Raw genomic sequence first — 23,346 nt, forward strand, 5'->3', positions numbered from 1 at the left:
AACCCCTGTATTTATTTGTTGTACCTCAAACCTTAATATCCACTTTATTTTAGCGTAAATGTGAAACCCGTTGACAACTTTCACCCTGATTCAGGCTTGTTCGGCCCATTTTTGGCAGAAATAAGTCCGTTAATACTTTTATTTCTCAAGGGGAGGAAAGTCATTGGATTGTTGGCGGCCACATGCTAGAGGAGGGATGGGGGTTTGGCTGGGTAGTTGGCGGCATTGACCTGTTCAATAGGCTGCGAGTGTACGCAGCCTAACGAATAGGTCTGAATGAGGCATTTAATTTTCAAGCGTTGACCAGAAAGGATCGAGGAGCATGTGCCTGTAGCTGAGCTTTGCAGGAACAATCGGGAAAGCCGTTAAGCTGACAATTCCCATGTACACAGCTCGTGAATGGAAGGTGAGTAAGTCCGAGATCGCTGGATTCAAGAAGAAAAATAACATTTATTCTTTATATAAAAAGATAAACCGGTCAAACCCAGCAGCTGAGACAAAATATGTAAGATGGATCAAATCCTGAGGGGAAGTACAGAGGAATAAATCATTGCTTGCAGCTGCTTACATGAAGGTGTATCTGTGGTGCTGTCCATCTGTCCTGAGATTGAATTCAGATACAGGGGAAGCACGGAGAGAAGAAAAAGAAGCAGCCGTGGTATTCATGGGGCAGAGCCAGAAATTCACATCATGAGGCCATGCCCCATAATGCAAAATCCCAAGGCTTGGTCAACCAATAGGATGCAGTCTGGGCACAGGTTCCTGGGGGGACTATCGCGGCAGGACTGAACTGGGTCTCTGCAGATTCCATGTGGACGGCATGGAATCTGCAAAAAACACCCATCTGAAGGTGTCATAGGTCCCACAGGCAAATTACTCTTTCAGTTATCAGCAGTGGTGGCTCCAGAGTTGGGACTGCAGCACGGTTCAAAATTCAAATAAGGGAGCCACACCCACTTGCAGGTGAGTCAGTTTGGAATGGCAGTTGGTGACAGTTGATGTAACACCCCTATGCAAAGTTTGAACTGTGCTGCAGCCCCATCTCTGGAGCCTGCCTTGGTTTTAGATACTGAATACAAGATGTTCCCATTGGACCCCTAATAATGACTTACACCTTAACAAAAAATATGGATTTGCACAAGCTTGTGTAACTGGCCCTTTAGTGAACAGGTCCCATAATGAGCTCACATAACTTGCTCCCCCCCCCCCCCCCCCCCCGGCTTTTCTATCGAGGGCCAACTGTGTGCTTACGTTTTGTGGTTTTAAAACTCATAAGACCAAATATAATAGCTTCCCTGTAGGCAAAAGAGACAATAGGGGATATGCAATAACATCTAGATTTTGCACCACTCAATTGAATGGTATAAAGTTTATAGATCTCCACCCCCCCTCTACCCCCTTAGCCTGTCCAGAGCCAGATTAATGACTGAAATTGATCAATGGCCAATAAAGGTGTGACCGGAGCTATGTGGGTGTAGCTAGTGTCACGTGGGGGAATATTCCTTACACTATGACACCCAATGTATCCTTTAATAATGGAAGAATTGCATCCAAGTGGGTTCCGGGACCAGCTTTCTGCTTCCTATTGTGGACCTGATGGTCAATGCACCGATCCAGTTGATGAAAGAGCCTTGTCCTCCACTATCACTGCCCTTGTATCAGATGAAGTGCTGGCTCCCAGGGCTAGTAACCTCTTACTGCACTGACTAATAAGCCAGGCCAGTGATACAAACTACATCCCCGCTGACTTACGTGACACCATAGCACCAGGAAGCCATCCAGCTGAGCCAACGCATAACCAAGTATATTCTGAGGCCATTACCAATGTTAACCAGCAGCCAGGAGGTAAATTACATTGGTCCCGTGATTCAAACCAGTGACCCCACCATATCTGTGCACAGGAAATCATACTGCTAGGCCGGAGGTTCCCAAACACACTCTTCAAGACACCCCAATGGTCAAAGTGTTACATATATCCCTGGCTCAGCACAAATTGTTAAAGCAAATTGAATGAGGTACTAATTACATCACCTAAGGCCAAGCATGCATATACTTGGACATGCATAGCTCAGCGGGCTGGGGTCTGTGCTATATGTTAACACTGATCACATGGTCCCCAGTTCTACTCCTACTACAAAGTCCCTTTTTTTGTGAAGTTTGCTCTACTATGCTCACTACGCTTTTCTTGTCAATTAAGCTAACAGTGAGTGTGTAATCCCTGGCTGTATTCCCACTGCGAATTCTCTTTTCTGTGGCGTTTGCACTTCTCAAGATGATATCATTGAGAAAAACAGACCTAGCCTGCCTTATCATCCATAGCTCCGTGGTCTAGTAGCTGCTTTCTGTACTGGAAAAGATGGTGGGTTCCAACCTCAGTTCAAAGTTTTAGAATTTATCGATTGGACTTCATGATGACACTGAGATGATGACTCTAAAGACCCATGATGACTACTCCCACAGCAAATTCCCTTTTTTTGTGGATTTTTCACTTTACAACAACTTTATTATCAAGTAATTGGTGACACTGAGAAAAAGCAGCTTGGCGTACTGTCGCCTGCATAGCTCAGTGTGCTAGGATCTTTGCTTTATCTTGCAATGAGTGTGTGGTCCCTGGTTCTACTCCCACTGAAATTCCCTTTTTTTGTGGAGTTTGCACTAGACTAGAATCTAACACTGAGAAAAACATGTCCTGTGCGCAGTGACCTGTATAGGTCAGTGGGCTAGTGGCTGCTCTCTATACCGGCAGTGGTAGAATGCTCCCCTGTTCGAACACCTCACTGGCTTTCATTTAGATTTGTGGATTTTGCACTAGGCTAGAATCTAACACTGAGATAAACACTTCCAGTGCACAGTAACCTGTATAGCTCAGTGGGCTAGTAGCTGCTCTCTATACCGGCAGTGCTAGAATGCTCCCCTGTTCGAACACCTTGCTGGCTTTCATTTAGATTTGTGGATTTTGCACTAGGCTAGATGACAACATTTAAAAAAAATACCCCAGCCTTCTGTAGTCTGCATAGCATTGTGGGCTAGTCGCTGCTCTCTGAATTGGCAATGGCAGGGTGGTTCCCGGTTCTAGTCCAGTTGTGCTTGCTTTTTGGTTCTGTGGATTTTGCACTAGTGATGATGATAACATTATGAAAATACCCCTGAGCTTAACGAAGCCTGTGTAGCTCAGTGGGCTATTAGCTTCTTTCTATACTGGCAATGTCTTTGTGGCTCCTGGTTCTAGTCCCATGGTGGTTTTCCTTTAGCTCTTTATATTTGCAATAAGCTAGATGATAACATTTAAAAAAAAGCCTGGGTTTACTGTACCCTGCATAGCTCACTGGGCTAGTAGCAGCTCTTGTACATTGGCCATGTCTACGTGACTTCTGGTTCTAGTTCCATTGTAGATTCCCTTTAACTTTGCACTAAGCAAGATAACATTTTTAAAAAACATGAAGTTTACTATAGCCTGCATAGCTCAGTGGGCTAGTAGCTGCTCTCGTATACTAGCAATCCTAGTCTCGTCCCCGGTTCGATTCCCATAGTGGTTTCTCTTTAGCCCCTTGGATCCCTCATGGATGATGAGAAAACCTTTGCCGCTTCTTATAAGCTGGCGCCCTCCACACTGCATGCTCACCCCTCACCACTTACCCTGCATGCTCCCTCCCTCAAACTCTGACAGCGATGGTCGTATCCTCATAGCTAAGTGCCTCGTGTGGTGGATGTGGCGGATGCTCCGCAGCAGCCCTGACGGTGTATAACGCACAGTCAGAGCGCGCGAGGAGCGTCCCCCGAGCTAGGGTGTTCCCGGATAGGGCCGGTAGGGAGAGCGGCTACAGCAGAGCTAGGTGGGCTTTTATTTTTTTATAGCGCTAAGCAAAATCATTACAACAACAAAATCCTTTGTTAATATCATTGAGCAGAGAACAAACCACTGTGGGATTCGAACTCCAGTCCCCACCACCATAACATACCAAGTACCTGCCGATATACTGAATGAGCCATGGAAGGTGTTACTGAGAGAAGGAGATTTTCCGTATTGTTATCATGATCTAGCCTAACAACAGTCTATAAAATAACATTACAGCTAGCCTTGTCCTCTGCCATCACTGGTAATGTATAATATCCTGTGCTGGCTCACTGGGCTAGTAGCCTGATACTGCATTGGTCAGTGATGGGGAGGCCCATGTTCTCGTACCATACACGTTCATTTTTAGTACTAACGATTTATTTCCTTGAACAAGACATTGAACAATGTATCCATAGTAACTATGCCCCCCTCACCCCCCAAATGGTGACCAAATGCTGGCTCACTTGCATCTTGTGATGAAGCTCTGTCCCTGTGAGGAGCCTTTGCTGCATCAACAGAGTATTTTTCATAAAAAGAACACTGGGTTCTTACTGATTACATGATCTGACCCAGCAAATCTGCACTAGAACTTCCCCATCATTGCCAGTAGGGGGCGCAGCTACAGGGGGTCTGCTTGGGGCTAAAAAAAACTCTGTGGAATGTCAGCCTCTGTTCCAGGCTAATGATGACCTTTCCTTTCAGAATGGCCACTTACCACTGCAAATTTCCTTTTTTGTGGAGTTTGCACTAGACTAGAATCTAACACTGAGAAAAAAACTTTCAGTGTACTGTCACCTGCATAGCTCAGTGTGCTAGGATCTTTGCTCTATCTTGCAATGAGTGTGTAGTCCCTGGGTCTACTCCCACTAAAATTTCTTTTTTTTTTGTGGAGTTTGCACTAGACTAGAATCTAACACTGAGAAAAACACATCCAGTGTACAGTAACCTGTATAGCTCAGTGGGCTGGTGGCTGCTCTCTATACTGGCAGTGGTAGAATGTTCCCCTGTTCGAACACCTTGCTGGCTTTTATTTAGATTTGTGGATTTTGCATTGGGCTAGATGACAACATTTATAAAAACACGCAACAGCCTCACGTAGTCTGCATAGCACTGTGGGCTAGTCGCTGCTCTCTGTGCTGGCAATGGCAGGGTGGTTCCTGGTTCTAGTCCAATGTTGCTTGCAATTTAGTTCTGTGGATTTTGCACTAAGTTTAATGATAACATTATGAAAAACACCCTGAGCTTACCGAAGCCTGTGTAGCTCAGTGGGCTAGTAGCTGCTTTGTGTAGTGGCAATGTCTATGTGGCTCCTGGTTCCAGTCCCATGGTGGTTTCTATTTATCTCTTTATCTTGCAGTAAGTTAGATGATAACATTTAAAAATATACCTGGGCTTACTTTAGCCTGAATAGCTCAGTGGGCTAGTAGCTTCTTTAGCATACTGGCGATCCTAGCTTGGTCCCTGGTTTGAATCTCATGGTGGTTTTTCTTTAGCACATTTGATCCCTCATGGATGATGAAAAAACCTTTGCCACTTCTTTTAAGCTGGTGCCCTTCACACTGCATGTACATGTAGACATGTAGCTGAGGTGACCAAATGCCTGCTCTCTTGCATCTTATGATGAAGCTCTGTCCCTGTGAGGATCCTTCGCTGCCTCAACTGTGTATTTTTCGGGGTTCTTACTAATTACATGAACTGACCCAGCAAATCTGCACTAGAACTTCCCCATCATTGCCAGCAGGGGGTGCAACTACAGGGGGTCTGGTTGGGGCTACCTAGATCTGTGGAATGTCAGCCTCTGTTCCAGGCTAACGATGACCTTTCCTTTCAGAATAACCACTGTACTGTCAAATCTCTCACATTAATAGTTTATACCAGATTTTTAAATTCTGTTCCCACCCCAGTAGCATCACACAAAATGGGTGGGTCATGCCTGGTTGCCACTCTTCCAACATGAGCCTCTCCAGGAGGGACACAATGCTCTATTCCTGGACTTCTTTCTTAATTAATGATTGCCGACTTGCCGTCACCTATAGTGAAACGCCTTTCTTACCAATTACCCTGATAATTAAAAGGTGATGGCAATCCTACATTAAGAGGGACGTGAAGGAGCAGAGCATTGTGGCCCTCCTGGAGAGGTACGTTTCCAAGCGGTGACACCAGAGGCTGGCTACCCCGCAGTGATAGGAGTCGGGTGCTGCAGTGTGACATTAACCTTCAGCACTAGGCTGACGACTCTGAGAAGGAGCCGGCAGTACTGTATAGGTCTCGGGGGACACCGCACGCCCCCAGAATGATGTTATCGAGGCGCTATCCAGCTAAGCCATTCCACCATAGTAATGTCATTGGAGCTCTTTTGAGGCCATACCCACTTTTAAGGAACCCACACCCCCTTTTCGGTTGTGGGCACACCAGGGGTTTATTGGCCACACCAGGTGTCTCTGACCCTGTGTTTGACCCCCGTCCCTTACATCCATCACGATGTTGTATAAAGGGTTGTATTAATTAATATATGGGATACTGCGCCCCTGCTGTTAGTGATAATGATATTACAAGTCACAGGGGAGTTCTGTGACTGTACCAGAGAACGAGGTCGCAGGCTGACAGCATTCGTATGAGAATTTTTCCTATTTTATTTTTAACTTTTTTGCTGATACTATAAAGGCCCCATATGCTTTACTACACCTTTCTTATCAATTTATTGATGATACCGAGAAAATGCAGCTTAAGGCCCATACACACTTGAAGATTTTCATTTCAAAAGACTTTGCCAAAATCTTTGATAGCTATATCTTTCACCAAAGTAGTGCGTACACACTGAGCTATTTTCCCCAAAGAGCAAGAGATTTTCAGGAGGCGAAAGACTTTGCTGAAAATCTTTCATTATAAATGGGCTGGGTTTGAATTCCAAGGGTTCCATATATACAGTACATTGGTGGCAGTGGGCATATAAATATATAAACATTGGTGGGCAGTGTTGATGCTAATTTATGATTTATGCATTGCTGGCACAGACCAGCAATGTATACGTTACTGTCCACCAATGTTTATATATTTATATGCCCACTGCCACAAATGTATATTTATTTAAATGCAACCCCCCCCCCCCCCATATGCCCCTGGAGCGACTCGGCGACCGTCACCGCATCCCCCTCCAGCCCCTTCCCTCCCTCGGTGAGATGTGGCCGCATAGTTCCCCTGTGGAGCAAAGCTGGTAAGCACCAAAGCGCCCTCCCTCCCCGCCTGGGGTGCCCCGTGCCCTACACTATCCATAGCCGTCCCCAGCAGATAGTGACGCACACAGCTGCCCACCAATGTTTATATTTTATATGCCCACTGCCACCAATGTATTCATTTAAATGCACCAACAATATATTATAATATATTATATAATATATATATATATATATATATATATAATTTATATATATATATATATATATATTATAAATATATATTATATATATTTATATTATATAACATATATATATATATAATATATATACACATATATATATTATATTGGTGCATTTAATGAATACATTGGTGGCAGTGGGCAGAATAATATAACCATTGGTGGCCAGCAGGGTGTTAGCAGGGAGCAGTGCTGTCTGCTCCGTGTGTTTAGCAAGGCTGGGGGTGGGGCTAGGGAGCACAGGGTGAGTATGACGGGCGAGGGGGCGGGGGGCGGTCCGCCGGGCTGAAAGTGGTTAACTTTCAGCCCGGCAGGCGTACACACACAGCGATGATGGATGGAAAACCATCAATCATCGCCACATCTGCTGGTAAAACCTGCAGATGACCCACTTTCCTAGCGATGATGCGGGAGCGCGCATCATCGCTAGTCGGCAATCTCCGGTGCATACACACTGGGCGATTTTCGGCCGAAAATCGCTCAAAACGGCTGTTTTGACCGATTTTCAGCTGAAAATCGTTAAGTGTGTATGGGCTTTAAGTTTAAACTGGCCTGTGTAGCTCAGTGGGCTAGTGTCTTTGCTCTATCTTACAATGAGCTTGTGGGCTCCAGTTCCACTCCCACTGCAAATTTCCTTTTTTTCTATGGAGTTTGCACTTCTCAAGATGATAACATTGAGAACAATAGCTCCAGCTTACTGTAGCCACCATAGCTCAATGGTCTGGTAGCTGCTTTCTATACTGGCAAAGATGGTGGCTTCTCTCGGTTCAAATCTGTTTTAAATTTAGATTTTTTTTTAAATGGACTTGATGACACTGAGATAAAGAGCCATGAGCTTACTGTATCCTGTCTGGCCTAGTGGGCTAGTACTAGGTCTCTGTACTGGCAGCGGTGATAGGTTCCCTGTTTGGAATCTCTACAGAGGTTTAATAATGTGAATTTTGCTGTCATATAATAGATGACACTGAAAAAAAAGTAACTTAGCTTACTGGAGCATGCATAGCTCAGTGGGCTAGGGTCTGTGAGCTGATCACATGGTCCCCAGTTCTACTCCCACTGCAAAGTCCCTTTTCTTGGAGTTTGCTCTTCACTACGCTTTTTTTGTCAATTAATCGATGACACTGAGAAAAAAACAGCTTAGCTTACTGATTCCTGAATAGCTTGGTGGACTAGGATCTTGACTCTAACTTACATTGAGCGTGTAGTCCCCGGTTCTACTCCAAACCGTGAGGTTTGCACTTCTGAAGATGCTAACATTGAGATAGACTAAACTTACCGTAACTTCCGTAGCTCTGTGGTCCAGTAGCTGCTCTCTACAATGGTGTCTTCTCTTGGTTCAAATTTCTTTTTAAAATTTTGAGAATTTTTCTTTTGCACTTGATGATGACACAAAGACAAAGACCCACTAGGTTAGTCTGGCCTAGCGGGCTAGTAATAGGGCTCTGTACTGCCAGCGGTGATAGGTTCCCTGTTTGGAATCTCTACAGAGGCTTTAATCATGTGAATGTTGCTGTAATGTAATTGATGACACTGAGAAAAAGTAGCTTTGTTTACTGTAGCCTGCATAACTCAGTGGGCTAGGCTCTGTGATGTATACTATCAATGAGTGTGTGGTCCCTGGTTCTATTACCACTGCAAATTTCCTTTTTTGTGGAGTTTGCACTAGACTAGAATCTAACACTGATAAAAAAAACCACCCAGCATACAGTAACCTGTATACCTCAGTGGGCTAGTAGCTTCCCTTTCTACTGGATTTTACAGTGTGGTCCCTGGTTCCCATCCCATGGTGGTTCCCATTTAGTACATAGGGGGAGGGGCCCTAAACTGCACACCCTGGACATATGAGGTGCTACCTGCTGAGACTTGTAGTGCAGCAAGCAGGAGGAGGAGTTTGCAGGTGCACACTAAATATATATGCTAGACCTTTTAATATCTTGCTATATTGCATTTGAGGTTATTAGCATAGTAATGGCCATTACTATGTTAATAACCTCAAATGCAATATAGCAAGATATTAAAAGGTCTAGCATATATATTTAGTGTGCACCTGCAAACTCCTCCTCCTGCTTGGTTCCCATTTAGTTCTGGGGATTTTGCACTAGTATAGATGATCACATTTAAAAAAAAACTCTGTGATTAATGTATCCTGCATAGCTAAGTAGGGTAGGGACTGTGCTATATATCTGCAATGGTTGTGTGGTCCTCGGTTCTACTCCCACTGCATATTAGCTTTTTTTTATGGATTTTTCACCTCACGATACCGCTCTTATAAATTAATTGGTGACTGAGAAAAAGCAATGCAGCTTACTGTCGCCTGCATAGCTCCGTGGGTTAGGATATTTGCTCTATCTTGCAATGCAAGTGTAGTCCCTGGTTCTACTCCCACTGAAATTCCTTTTTTTTTTTTGTGGAGTTTGATCTAGACTAGAATCTAACACTGAGATAAATACTTCCAGTGCACAGTAACCTGTGTAGCTCAGTGGGCTAGTAGCTGCTCTCTATACCGGCAGTGCTAGAATGCTCCCCTGTTTGAACACCTCACTGGCTTTCATTTAGATTTGTAGATTTTGCACTAGGCTAGATGACAACATTTAAAAAAACAACTCCAGCCTTCTGTAGTCTGCATAGCACTGTGGGCTAGTCGCTGCTCTCTGTGCTGGCAATGGCAGGGTGGTTCCTGGTTCTAGTCCAGTGTTGCTTGCAATTTAGTTCTGTGGATTTTGTACTAAGTTTAATGATAACATTATGAAAAACACCCTGAGCTTACCGAAGCCTGTGTAGCTCAGTGGGCTAGAAGCAACTTTCTATATTGGCAATGTCTACATGGCTCCTGGTTCCAGTCCCATGGTGGTTTCTCTTTATCTTTGCAATAACTTAGATGATAACATTTAAAAAAATACCTGGGCTTACTGTAGCCTGAATTACTCAGTGGGATAGTAGCTGCTCCCGCATACTGGCAATCTTAGCTTGGTTCATGGTGGTTTTTCTTTAGCACATTTGATCCCTCATGGATGATGAGAAAACCTTTGCGCCTTCTTATAAGCTGGTGCCCTCCACACTGCATGTACATGTAGACATGAAGCTGAGGTGACCAAATGTCAGCTCTCTTGCATCTTGCGATGAAGCTCTGTCCCTGTGAGGAGCCAACGCTGCAATAACTGTGTATTTTTCATAAAAAGAACATGGGGTTCTTACTAATTACATCAGCTGACCCAGCAAATCTGCACTAGAACTTCCCCATCATTGCCAGTAGGGGGTGCAACTACAGGGGGTCTGCTTGGGGCTACCCAGATCTGTGGAATGTCAGCCTCTGTTCCAGGCTAATGATGACCTTTCTTTTCAGGATGGCCACTGTTCTGTCAAATCTCTCACATTAATAGTTTATACCAGATTTTTTAATTCTGTTCCCACCCCAGTAGCATCACACAAAATGGGTGGGACTGAGTGGCATTATGACACAGGACAGTGTGAAGGTATATGGGGTAGTATGAGGACTGAGTGGCATTATGACACTGGATAGTGTTGACGTATATGGGGCGTATGGTGACATAGGGTACTATGAGGACTGAGTGGCATTATGACACTGGATAGTGATGACGTATATGGGGTGTATGGTGACATGGGGTAGTATGAGGACTGAGTTGCATTATGACACAGGACAGTGTGGAGGTATATGGGGTGTATGGTGACATGGATCTCTGGCGTGATGTTGGCGAAGAATCACATGAAATAACTCGCTGTAGTCATGGATGGGGCCTTTATAGCATCAATGTTTTCATGGCACCCCTAGGCCAAAAATTTCTTTTTAAGAAACTCAGCCCAAATTATTAAATTGAGTAAATGGTGCTTAACGATCACTCTTAAACTCAGTTCTGTGGTGGTGGACAGGGCTGTGCTTCTCTTCTCGCTGCATTTTGTTGTTATATAATGAAAGCTGGGTACTTATGTATTATCTGGACTCTCATGTTAAATGCACCCCATTTTTTCATACCCCTACTATCCAAATACGCATGGAGTTGATTTTATATAGTGTGGCGAGCGCAGCGAGCCACCGCGCCCGAAGCGTGGCGAGCGCAGCGAGCCCCGCGAGGGGACACAGTCTCATAAGAAAAATGGGAGCCCAGATATTACATAAGTACCGAAAGCTGTTTTTCAATACCTCATTCAGGGGCCAATTAATTTGAATAAAGTAATTTCAAAAAGGCTTTATTCACACCCTTTTCACATTATTTCAGTATTACCTGAATGTATTAATTGGCTATTGGAACAGTTTTCATGTAAAAAAAACCTCTACAGATTGATTTTTCCCCTGGTCTATCACATTAGCCCCAAATGCATACCAATACCGGCAATTATAAGGGATTTTTTTTTTTCAAAGACCCGTTGATATCCTGAAAAAAATTCCCAGAGAAGTGCCCTGTTTTTGCAGTCACTGCAGTGACATCACATAGCATCCATGATAAGTTTCCCAGACCTTTAGGTTTCCTAACTTTTAAACCAGTAGATACGGGAGCAAATTGAATCACCCTGAAAAAAATCCGGAATTTACCACCTGCAAAATGACTGCCCTCAATTTGCCAATTACAGATTTCCTATTTTACTTTCTGTCTATATATATATAGAATACTTATTTAAATCACGGTCATGTGTATAATCTGTGTGAACGAATGAGACTGCTTGAGCACAGGTGTAATGTTTTATTGGCAAACTGCAGACATAATGTATATATATTTTTTTTTTTTTTAAGCAGGAAAATAACCACACCTTCAAGTCCGTTAACTCAGTTTTTTAAAGCAACTCAGTATCCTGCTGTAAACCTCCGTTTCCGATCAATAGGAAATCCTTTTAGGTACAACTGACTGCACTTTCAGGGAGAGAATACAAGACCCACTGCAGGCTGCAGAAAGAGCAGGCAGTCTGCTAAAATGTTTTCTGGAAGGGGGACGTCATCCAGGGGTCAGGAAAGGAAACTTGCAATTCTGTTGTTTTAACAAACACCACTCAGTGCTCCAATAACATGGGCCCTTATTCTGATCGGTGCGGCCCGATCAGAATATGCGGCCGCAACCGTGCAGGCGAATCCCCGCCTTCCATACGGATCGCCACCTGCCGTCCGTACGCGGATATGTGGCGATCCGCATGAAATTGGACGGGGATACGCCTCCTCCGTCTTGGGAGCTGCCCCTGCATTCGATGGTCGTCGAACATCGAATGCAGGGCCGCACGCTCCACCAGGTCCCGCAACACAAGACCACACGGACACTTGTCCGTGTGAAATCATGTATGGGGGCGGGCAGCTGACATCCGGCGATGTCAGATGCCCGCCCCCTACACAAGCGTCACGGCTTCATTACCATGCATACGCCCCGCGTTTGCATGGGAACGCCCATGAAACGCGGGGCGTATGCATAGGGTAATGAGGCTAAGTAGCCCCTCACGCCCCTCTACGCCCCCTGTGCGGCGTATAAAGAATCCATGCGGCGAAATCGCCTGCACATGCGCAGAGTGACCTCTGCACATGCGCAGACGATAAACATCGGCGGGCCGTACGCAAGCGGGAATATCCGCACCGATCAGAATAAGGGCCATGGTGCTTATTATTAACACTAGTAAGCCCACTCGGAACTAATGCTTCGAAAGCTAGTAGATGTAGTTTCACTTGCTGCCAACAGTTGGCAGTGTTTCGGAGCCACACGGACACTAGATGTTTTATATATATATATATATATATATATATATATATATATATATATATATATATATAGAGAGAGAGAGAGAGAGAGCGAGAGACTTAGCCTGCAGGAGTCAAGGTCAGATGTAGGCACAGATATAATGGAAACAACAGACACTGGTTACAGAATGAAAAGTAACTAATAAGGATAAATAAATGGCGTAACTACACACACACACACGCTGGCATAGCATAGGATCCCAGAGATGTAACCTCAATGGGTACCCCTAGATGATCATATCTGCAGAATGATCCGGGGTAAGGATCAGCAGTGATTTGCAAATCAGATCTGGCAATTATACGGTGGCAGCGAGCAGGGTTCTGCATGACTGGAAGCCATTGGGTAAAAAACTGGAATGGTCCAGACTTTGGATACCAGGCTAGTCCGGCTCACTGCAGCAACTGCCATTGTGGGACCTGTAGTGCTCATTGACATCTGGCTGGTGTCCAGTCCAGGTGGGTGTCTGTGACAGCTGTTACATAGGAGGGGATAGGGTCGTTAGGTCGGACCAAGAAAGGTCGACACTCCTTAGGTTGAGGCCGGAAAGTCGACAGGCAGAAGGTCGACACTCCCCCCCCCCCCCCCCCCACACACACACTGTGGTTCCAGAACAGGTGGTATTTCACGCCCTACTATCCACTAGGGCACAGGATCTCAAAGTCGGTCCTCAGGACCCCACACAGTGCATGTTTTCCAGGTCTCCTCACAGAATAACAAGTGAGATAATTAGCTCCACCTGTGGATCTTATAAACTGTGTCAGTCAGTAATGAGTGCACCTGCCGGGTCACCTGGAAAACATGAACTATTTGTGGGGTCCTGAGGACCAAGTTTGAGAACCCCTGCACTAGGGCATGGAGGGAGAATAAAATAGTAGGCCGAGCGCAGCGAGGCCCCGTTCCGGAAGCACTGCGAGCGATACAAGGGGCTACCATACACTTAGACAGCATCCAGAACTAGACGTCTAGATGTAGACACCTCAAAAATCAAAAAAATACATGTCGACCTAAGGACACTACCAACCTTTAGTCCCTGTCGACCTTCTGCCTGCCAACCTTCCAGCGTACCTTTCTTGGGTTGACCTAACAATCCATACCCCAAAGTCCTGCTTGTGCACTGAAACGGGCTACATTTCGGCTATTTCAGTTCGCCAGCCCCGGGCGGTCAGCTGATATGTAAGCGCCAGCAGCTTTTGTGTGTCTGACCAAAGCTACATTTGAATCACTTTGTTGAGCACTTTTGTGAATTCCATTGATCCCGTAGTGTACAGTACACCTAACCGTCCAGTATATTTTGTAACACTGTCAAATCTATACCCACCTGTACTGTTCCAGTATGGGATAAGGTCATAACGGGAACAGTCCAGTACACAAAATGCTGGACCAGGCAGAATCCATCCAGCAAATTCTGACATTCCAGAGCTTGTAGTGTTTATCACCATCCAGCGATGTGCTGTCCAGGGTGATGCATGTGACAGCTGTCACCTGGGAGTAGGGAAGGGATTACAGGTGCTTTGTATGGTCCAGACCATTCTGGTTATTACACCATCCCTGGACCATATGGGGAGGCTGGAGTCTCCTATGGCAGCAGTTCCCAAACTTTTTGGACTCACGGCACCCCTGAGTATCAGAATTGTTTTCACCGCACCCCTAGAGTAAAAGCCTATCATTGAAATATCTGAAAAAAATATTGCATTAAGTAAATTGTGTTTATATCTCTTTCTTAGTATAATATGATAATGGACAGGATTCAGTTCTGTTTGTCCACAATTTGCCTATTACATTGACCACAACCAATGTGAATTAGTCATAGGCCACCAACCCAGGGCACCCCTGCAAGTCTCCCAAGGGTGACACGGCACACAGTTCGGGAACCACTGCCATACCACAATCTCCTGTTACTTTGGATAGGAGATCAGGCAGCGCTGACAATTGAATTCCCTACTATGAATACTTTGTGATGTGTGTTAATTATAGTGTTTTGTTGTACAACACATGACCACTATTTGCTGTACCACATGAGTGCTATTTATCTATTTTAATATTTTGGTCTACCTACACACAACATTGAAAGTATTAACTGATTAAGGTGAGGAACAGGAGCTGCTTCTGATGGGTTACAGTCGTATTTTTGACCACACAGGTCGACAGTCATTAGGTCGACAACATTGGGTCGACAGGTTTCTAGGTCGACATGGGTCAAGGTCGACAAGGATTTAGGTTGACATATGCGTTAGGTCGACAGGTCGTTAGGTCGACATGGGTTTTTTCACTGTTTTTTGAGCAGACATGTGCCGACAGGCGGTATTTCATGCCCTACCATCCACTAGAGCGTGGTGTGAGAATAAAATAGTTTGCTGAGGCACCGTGCCCGAAGCATAGCGAGCGGCTGCGGTTGACTCCCAACTGCGTCCATGTCGACTGTGTCGACATTCGGGTAAAAAAAAGTAAAAAAAAACCCATGTCGACCTAACGACCTGTCGACCTAACGCATATGCCGACCTAAACACCAGTCGACCTTGACCCATGTCGACCTTCCCCCGTCAACCCAACGGTGTCGACCTAAATGTGGTCAACAAAACGATCCACACCCCTTCTGATTGGCTGGTAAGTCATTACCCCTCCCCTGATACTAGTACTAGTGGAGATACTAAAATCTACACCTATTTTTATTTATATGAGGGTTGCAACCGGTGTCCAGTATAAATGCAGATTCCCATTTGATTTTTCAAAGGCGGAGACCATGGACGTTTGTATTTTAGTCACCCTAAGTAGAACTTTTAGTTCGCATTTGAGTATGGATTTAACTATATTTTATATTATAGAAGAGGGTAGTGGTGCTGCGCTCTGCCCCTATAGTTCTCTTTGCTGGTGTGGTGTATACGAACAAATGATGACTGGAAACTGTGGTCTATTTTGAATAATATTGTAACTTTACTCATGAATAAATGTAAACATTGTATGCATGCCAAATGTTTTCACAGATAGGTTTATACAGTGTTTGTATCCACGTGTATTGCTACAAATAAAACAATGAAATGGGGATTAGAATGGGTGGGGGTGCACACCCCCTGTACACCCCCACCCACACCGCCCAAGTACCCCCTACACTACGGCATATAGAGTAATACATCTGCATTTATGTGTCTGCACTTATAAATCTGTATGTTGTATATCTCTAATCCCCATTTCATTGTTTTATTTGTAGCAATACACGTGGATACAAACACTGTATAAACCTATCTGTGAAAACATTTGGAATGCATACAATGTTTACATTTATTCAGGAGTAAAGTTACAATATTTTTCAAAATAGACCACAGTTTCCAGTCATCATTTGTTCGTATACACCACACCAGCAAAGAGAACTATAGGGGCAGAGCGCGGCACCACTACCCTCTTCTATACTTATCGAAACCAGCCGTGCCAGGTCAAACGGCTGTTGCCGCTGCTAGCACCGAACAAGGCACAGTGCGCAGGTGACCCCCAAGTATCTATATTTTATATTAGAAACACAATTTTGATTTTATTATTAATAATGTGCAGGTGGAGACAGACTGCCAAGACATATCTGGTATGTGAACAGCTTTACTGTGAAAATGCTAAAAGCACATCATTTTCTTCCAGTGCACAAGCTTCCCGCTGATGGTAGAGATGTATTACACACCATGGAAGTTCTATTGAAGATGGGATGTTACGATAAGCAATCAAAATGATTCTACTGCTTATTTAGCATTTTGTAAAATATACTGTAGTTCTGATTGGTTGCTACGGGCAACATTTCATCGTCAATATGTATCCCTATGTATAGTGGTTATATATGAAATACTTGATCAGAACTAGAAAATCAGTATTTCAATATGTGAAAACCTATATAGTTTTATATTATAAGGTTAATATACTGACTGCCCAAGAGCTGTGAGTAATACTTTATGTAAAGAGGGGAACTAACAGCAAAAGCTATAAACAGAACAGCTCCACCCTGAGAGGGAGGGGCTTGTCTGAGGTAACTTTCCTGAGGTAATCAGAGTGATAACAGCTGTACTCCTGTCCTGTTACCTCAGCAGTGATTGGTTACCTGATTTACAGCAGAGACTGACCATGTCCTGTATGAGAGAACTGCTCTGAGAAGGGAAGCTGACAGTAATCAGATGGATGGGAGTTGCTAAGTCTGGGGGGGAGGAGCAGCAGGCATCCATTTTAACTGATACAGCTGGGCACAGTACACTGACCACAGCGAGCAGGAGGCAGCATTAGAAGTGACAGCTGCCCAGAGACCAGAGAGGAGGCCAGGCTGCAGAGATGCTCACACTGCAGTTCATGGATGCTTCCAGCCCACGCAGAGCGCTCAGCTAGTAAGTTACAGCAGCCGCACCAACACGGTGTAGACTTCCAGTCAGTTAGTTAAGCAGTAAGCAAAGCTGGGACATGAGGCTGCATCACTAATTAATGGTGTAACCCCAGGACAAGTGCTTTATGAAAAGAGCTAAATTATTGACAGCTATAAAGAGTCATTATTAAACATTGGAGAGGAGATAACATTAACCGCATCACTAATGGTGGACGTACAGCCTTGCAGTCATTGGTCATATGTTATATAGCCTGCATACAGCATCAGCATCAGCATCTGAGGGCTAAGTAGCTTTATATTACAGACTGAGATATCCTATGTGCAGGAGCACAGTCATAACTCATAAACTAGGAGAATTTCCCTCACAATATCAGTAATCTCTCAGGATCTCCTATTGCATCCAATAACATCTGTATTTGCTGGTGCTGCTCAGCTCCCATCTAGAGTAATCCCAGCTCTAAGCAAGGTCTACACAACTACACAAAAGAGCAGTAGCTGCCCTGATACTGAGATTTTATTTACAGAAGAGATTAATACAATTGGAGAACATTATAAGAAACTTTTAGCAGCATATCTGGTAACTACCAATTGTTGGCTATTAACTAATATTACAAGTGGAGGATATATAGAAATCTAGCACAGTAACCAGGAACAGAGCTTGTAACTTTATTTCCTTCAACTCTTACTTCTTCAAACTCAGAGCCATAGTGTAGTGTACATTCTAGCACTCGCCATCTTTAAAAAAACATGCAGTTCCTGTTCCCTGCCTGGGGTGTCGCTGTCTGCTATGGTGTTTCTAGCACAGGTCTGGTGTGCATATCAGTGCTGATATACAGACCACATTGTGCTAGAAGCACTACAGCAGACAGCGACACCCCAGGCAGGGAAGAGGAACTGCATGCGTTTTCAAAGATGGCGGGTGCTAGAATGAACACTAATAGTGTCATTGAACCCGAGTTCAAATAATAAAGAACCATTTGCTATAAATAAATGTGCGCACCAACGAGAGTCTGGCCATCAAAGTGTGGAAACTATTTACTTCTTAATAATTACATTATTTCTGTATTTTAGAGTTTCATAGATTACAATAGAAGTAACTGTGTTATAGCGTGTGTGTGTGTGTGGTGTTAGAGTGTATTATATCTTATAGGGTCCAGGACCCTTTACCTTGACGAAATAAGTGTACAAGAACAAGTTTGGTTAAAGGAGTTATAGCAAAGTCAGTTATCATTCACACTCCTATATCAAACAAATATATGTACTTTATACAGTTACTAAAATGTGATTGCATTGAACTGTGATATCAATACATAGTTGCCTACCGTCCTGCATTCTGCAGGAGACTCCTTGAAATTGCGGCAATCTCCCTTTCTCCCTCATTAGTCTAGCAATTTCCCTCATTTTACCCAGCCCACATTACACTGTTACATTTGGGGGGAAAAAGGAATGAGAGACCGATACATTTGCATCATACTTGCCGACTTTTCGAAAAGCCTCTCCGGGAAAAGCCTGGAGAGGGCAGCCGGATCTTCAGGTCAGGGGGCGGGGACGGGGCTGATGACTGAAAGCCCCGGCCCCAATACAGGCAAATGCCGCGATTCGCGGGTACGCAAGTAGGGGGCGGGGCTAAAATGACGCGATTTGCATCATTTTAGTCCCACCCCTTGCCGCAGACCCGTGGAAAAAAACGGTAACTAGTGCGGTAAGAAAGGGGGGTGCGGGGGCTGCCAGGCAAAATCGGGAGGATTGCCAAGCTTCCCGAGGGACTTGATTTTCGGGAGCCTCCCAGGAATTCCAGGAGGGTAGGCAAGCCTGATTTACATTGAATCAGCAGCACCATTTTCCAGCACTTTACCAAGTATAGTAGCTCTTACTAACTGCTTTGGGGCTCATCTACATTTGGATAAAAGTCATTGTAGTCATTGTAAAAGATTCCTCTCAGATGTAGCAGTGCACACCCACGCTTCTAGGTGCCACATTCACAATATCTTTTCACAATCTCTCCATATATGGAACTAGACACGCCCTTTAAGTGGAGCATGACATGCCCCCTCATTGGGGTGCTTTGCATAATTCTACTACCAACTATAATCTCCCTGAAACTAGTTTTCAAAAGTAGGCAAGTATGTATCAATATCTGCTGTGACCATTTTGCTATGCAGAGCCAGGAAGTTCAGTAACTAAAAAATGTGTTACAAATTAATGTATTAGTTTTAGGTTATACCAGTTTATGGACAATATCGGGAAAATAATAAGTTCTAGCTTAATAAATCCTTCATATTAATTATTTTCCTTGTGTCATTTAACTGACTGAGTGTATGTACTAATTGTATTAGGGTTTCCCAAGACTGCCCTATTAGAAATAAAACAAAACTTGGCTGGAGGCATCGCCACAATTAACACATGTTTGGCCTTATTCTGGTTCACGCCTTCTGGCAAATTCCTTCTTAGATGGACAAAACCATGTGCACTGCAGGTGGGGCAGATGTAAAATGTGCAAACAGAATTAAATGGTGAGTTATTTTGTTTCTGTGCAGGCTGCTTTATTTTTACACTGCAATATAGATCCCACTTTGAAGTAAAACCCAGGCGAGTCGGGGTGGGGGCGCCCCGGTGCCGGGGGGAAAGAGGGGGGGGGTGGTACCTGTGTAAAAAAATTGCTATGGCACGGACACCCCTGACCGCCCCAGCACTGCAGGGACGCCGGGGCAGCAATTTTTTTACACGGTTCGCTGGGGGTGAGGGGCGAAGTGCCGCCCTCCAGGTGCCGGCGCCCTAGGCAAATGCCTAGAGCTGCCTAGTGGTGGCGCCGGCCCTGGTAAAACTCCACCCAAATCTAATTCTCTCTGCACAAGTGACATCTACCCCACCTGCAGTGCACATGGTTTTGTCCATCTAAGAAGGAATTTGCTAAAAGAAGTGAACCAGAATAAGTCCCTTTGGGTGTATTTTGTTTTCCAAGTCCCATTCTATAGGTGAACAAGTGTTACAAATAGAACTCCCATCTTAACATATTTAGCTCTAAAAATGCAAGGGATATGTAAGCAGAATGGACCTATAATAATTGACAAAATTTGCCTGAATTTTGAAATGACATTTAATAAAAACAAAAAGTTTATTGAGACAGTCACAAGCGAAAGAAGCAGGTATATACATCATCAATAAGCAACGCCAACATCTAGCAGGTCACAAAGTGACTGGTTTTATATTTAAAGGGGTGAGAAGAAAAATTGGTCGCAGTAAGAGACCTTACGTCTAGTGCGTACGCTCAATATTGTCCAAGATGCACACTCCCGCACATTATTATCGATGCACTTTTTCTATTCACCACCTTTAAAAAATAAAACCAGTCACAAGGTTTATGTGATAAAGGTTAATCAGAAGATCGATAATAGACTAATATCTGCCCGATGTTTGTATCTTTGTACACTAGCGGCGGATCGGAGATGCTGGATATGGAAAGAAACAGATAGCTGTAAACAGTTGGCTAGATATGGAATCACAGCTAAAACAGAGGCGTACCTCTGGGAGGCAATGGAGTCCTCTGCCGCAGGGCTCCTGCTCCCAAGGGGGCACCTCTTCTCCCCTGTGAGTTTGAATCAGTTTATTGAAAGCCATCGATATCACTTCTGTGGCTGACTCCCCTCCTAGCAGGACCATAGATGTCACACACTATTTTAAACATAATATACAGAACATTCATACATACATATATTTATATAAAGCAGTGCGTGTGGGGGTGGCACCAATATTTATCTTGCCTCCGGGCAACTAGGATGAACTTACGCCACTGTATGACATCATCCATATTGGCTTGTATGAGGAGCACCCCCCTATTTCTATTTTCCACAATTACCCCACAACGATTGAACACCCCTTTAGATTTACAGCAATTCTTTATCGCACGCAGACAATACTTTGTATACACACCTTAGCATTCAACCGAATGTTCTGGGAAATAACAGCATACAAATTACAGCTGTAAACCGAGAAATGACATTAGCATAAATAGAATTCCGATATTCATACAAAAATTTATCACATTCTTAATTTTGACGTTATTACTCTCCCTTTATACTAATGGAATGGCACCTTTATGTAATCACAAATTCTCAGTTTGATCATTCATTTCTCAGAAATATTAATGGCCTTTACCACATAACAATTTTGTTACAGAGATTTTTATGTGGATATAATTCTCAGCTAACACGAGTCTGATATTGTTTATCTTGCAGAATCTAAGACTGTCAAATCTCTGTGTACAAGAGAGGATTACTGCGTAGAAAGCAGAGATACGCCGCAAGACGCCGACGCGGAAATGTCAGAGCAAGCCCTGCGCAAACGTATGTTTATTATGGAAAAATCAGAAGCATTTTTATTCACAGAAAGTTCTTGACTTATTTTTTCTTTTTTAGTTGGGGAAAGCCTAAAATTAATTCTTCAATGGGGTTTTTGATTAACGAAACAGTCCAAGTAGGAATTACTAATTCAATTTTAGCTGCTAGTGGAGAATTATTAGTAGGGATGTGCACCGGGCACTTTTAGTTATTTGTGAAACGTGTTTTGGGTCTGTATCTCTGGCAAGGTTTTGGATCTGTATTTAAAAAAAAACACACATGCGCAAGGCTATCCTGCAACATTTTCTAACACATGGCTGTCACAAGCTGATTGACAGGAAGTAGTCAACAGTTTTGTGGAAGTCTTAAGAAACACATAGGAGTGTCTCGAAAAAGCCCTGAGTGTGTCAGGGGAAATACTAGGCATGCCTGGAGCAGTCTTCTCCACCTCCCGATGCCGGCGGCCCATTAAAATATGGCGCAGACTTGTAAGCCAATCTGATTGGCTCACCAGACCGTAACAATTTTTAAATGGCCGCCAGCATCTGAAGCTGAAGGAGAAGCCTGCGCTCCAGGAGCAGTGGGCTTCAGCGGGGGGCAGCTCAGCGGAGGCAGTCGGGGGGGGGGGGGGGGGGGGAGGTGGTTGGAATGAGTGGCTTGGGCCCTTCACTCTTTCAGAGTGGCTTTGCCCGCAGCACCCCCCTTGATGGTGGCCCTATTAGCCGCATGATGACAAAAGCCTTAAGTGGAGGTTCCTTATTCTTTCGACACTCACTTGGGTGATGTCAATAGGGGTATACACACACAAGGGTGGGGGACCCAACTAGTTATCCTGCAGGGCCTCATGGAATCTTTATATGGTTCTGGGTAGTCTGTCGGCTATATTTTTGTCTACCTTGGCTATGAGTGTCCAGTCTCCGGGTGATCCTTGTGTGTGAATCCGGTCTATATGTAGACATTGTGGAGTTAAATGCTGTTCCTCTCTGCTTGCTTTCACACAAAGACACTGATCCAAGCACTTATGTCCTGTCAATAGCCACACTTACAACAAGCCAGCTGCCACTCAGCAGCTAATAAAGCCGCTGACATCCGCAAGTATACAACAGCTCTTTAAAGATTAGTAAAGAGGAGAGAAAGGCAGAAATGGATAACCTGTAAGATCTGCTCTTATTAACATTCAGACCGACGCCTGAAACCAATTAGCTTTAAATGATTCATTACAGATTAATAGCAAAAATCCCAGAAGTCTATCGTTGGAGTGGATCTTATGGAGCTGCTTCATGATTCTCCTTTTCGGTGTATCTTAAACATTAAGAAAAAGAAATAAATTTAAGGAGATTCTAAAATACTTATTCATCACCGATATTTGCAAACGGTAATAGTATATAATGACGGCTCTATATTCTTGGCCTGTCTCAAAGTATACCTTTCACAAAGAGGCAAATTTTCCACAAGGCAACGTAGGCGTCTGCCAAGGGCTCAGCAGGTCACACAGTGCTCCATAAGGATACCCTGGCCGTCCAAATCATTCCCAGAGGAGCATTGCGCAACTACCATGTGACATCATGACATCACATGGAACTGCCCACACTCCCATAGTCCCGTTGATGTTCTGTTTACTTTGAATGCGACAGGTGTTATACCTACTTCCACAAGACCTAGAGTCTCATTCAGATTTG

The 23,346-nt window shown here is 44.2% G+C and overlaps 1 protein-coding gene across 1 annotated transcript in view; it reads left to right on the top strand.

The window, feature by feature from the left end:
* Positions 1 to 23,346, top strand: part of LOC146049518 (uncharacterized) — a 344,041-nt gene that overhangs the window by 31,040 nt on the left and 289,655 nt on the right. The window contains exon 2 of the mRNA XM_083166057.1: positions 21,566 to 21,673. Coding sequence (XP_083022183.1) covers positions 21,566 to 21,673 — 108 coding nt within the window. The remainder of the gene's footprint in view (positions 1 to 21,565; positions 21,674 to 23,346) is intronic.

The sequence above is a fragment of the Crinia signifera genome, chromosome 12 (assembly GCF_055691185.1).
Source record: "Crinia signifera chromosome 12, ASM5569118v1, whole genome shotgun sequence".
In the NCBI taxonomy this organism is placed as follows: Eukaryota; Metazoa; Chordata; class Amphibia; order Anura; family Myobatrachidae; genus Crinia; species Crinia signifera.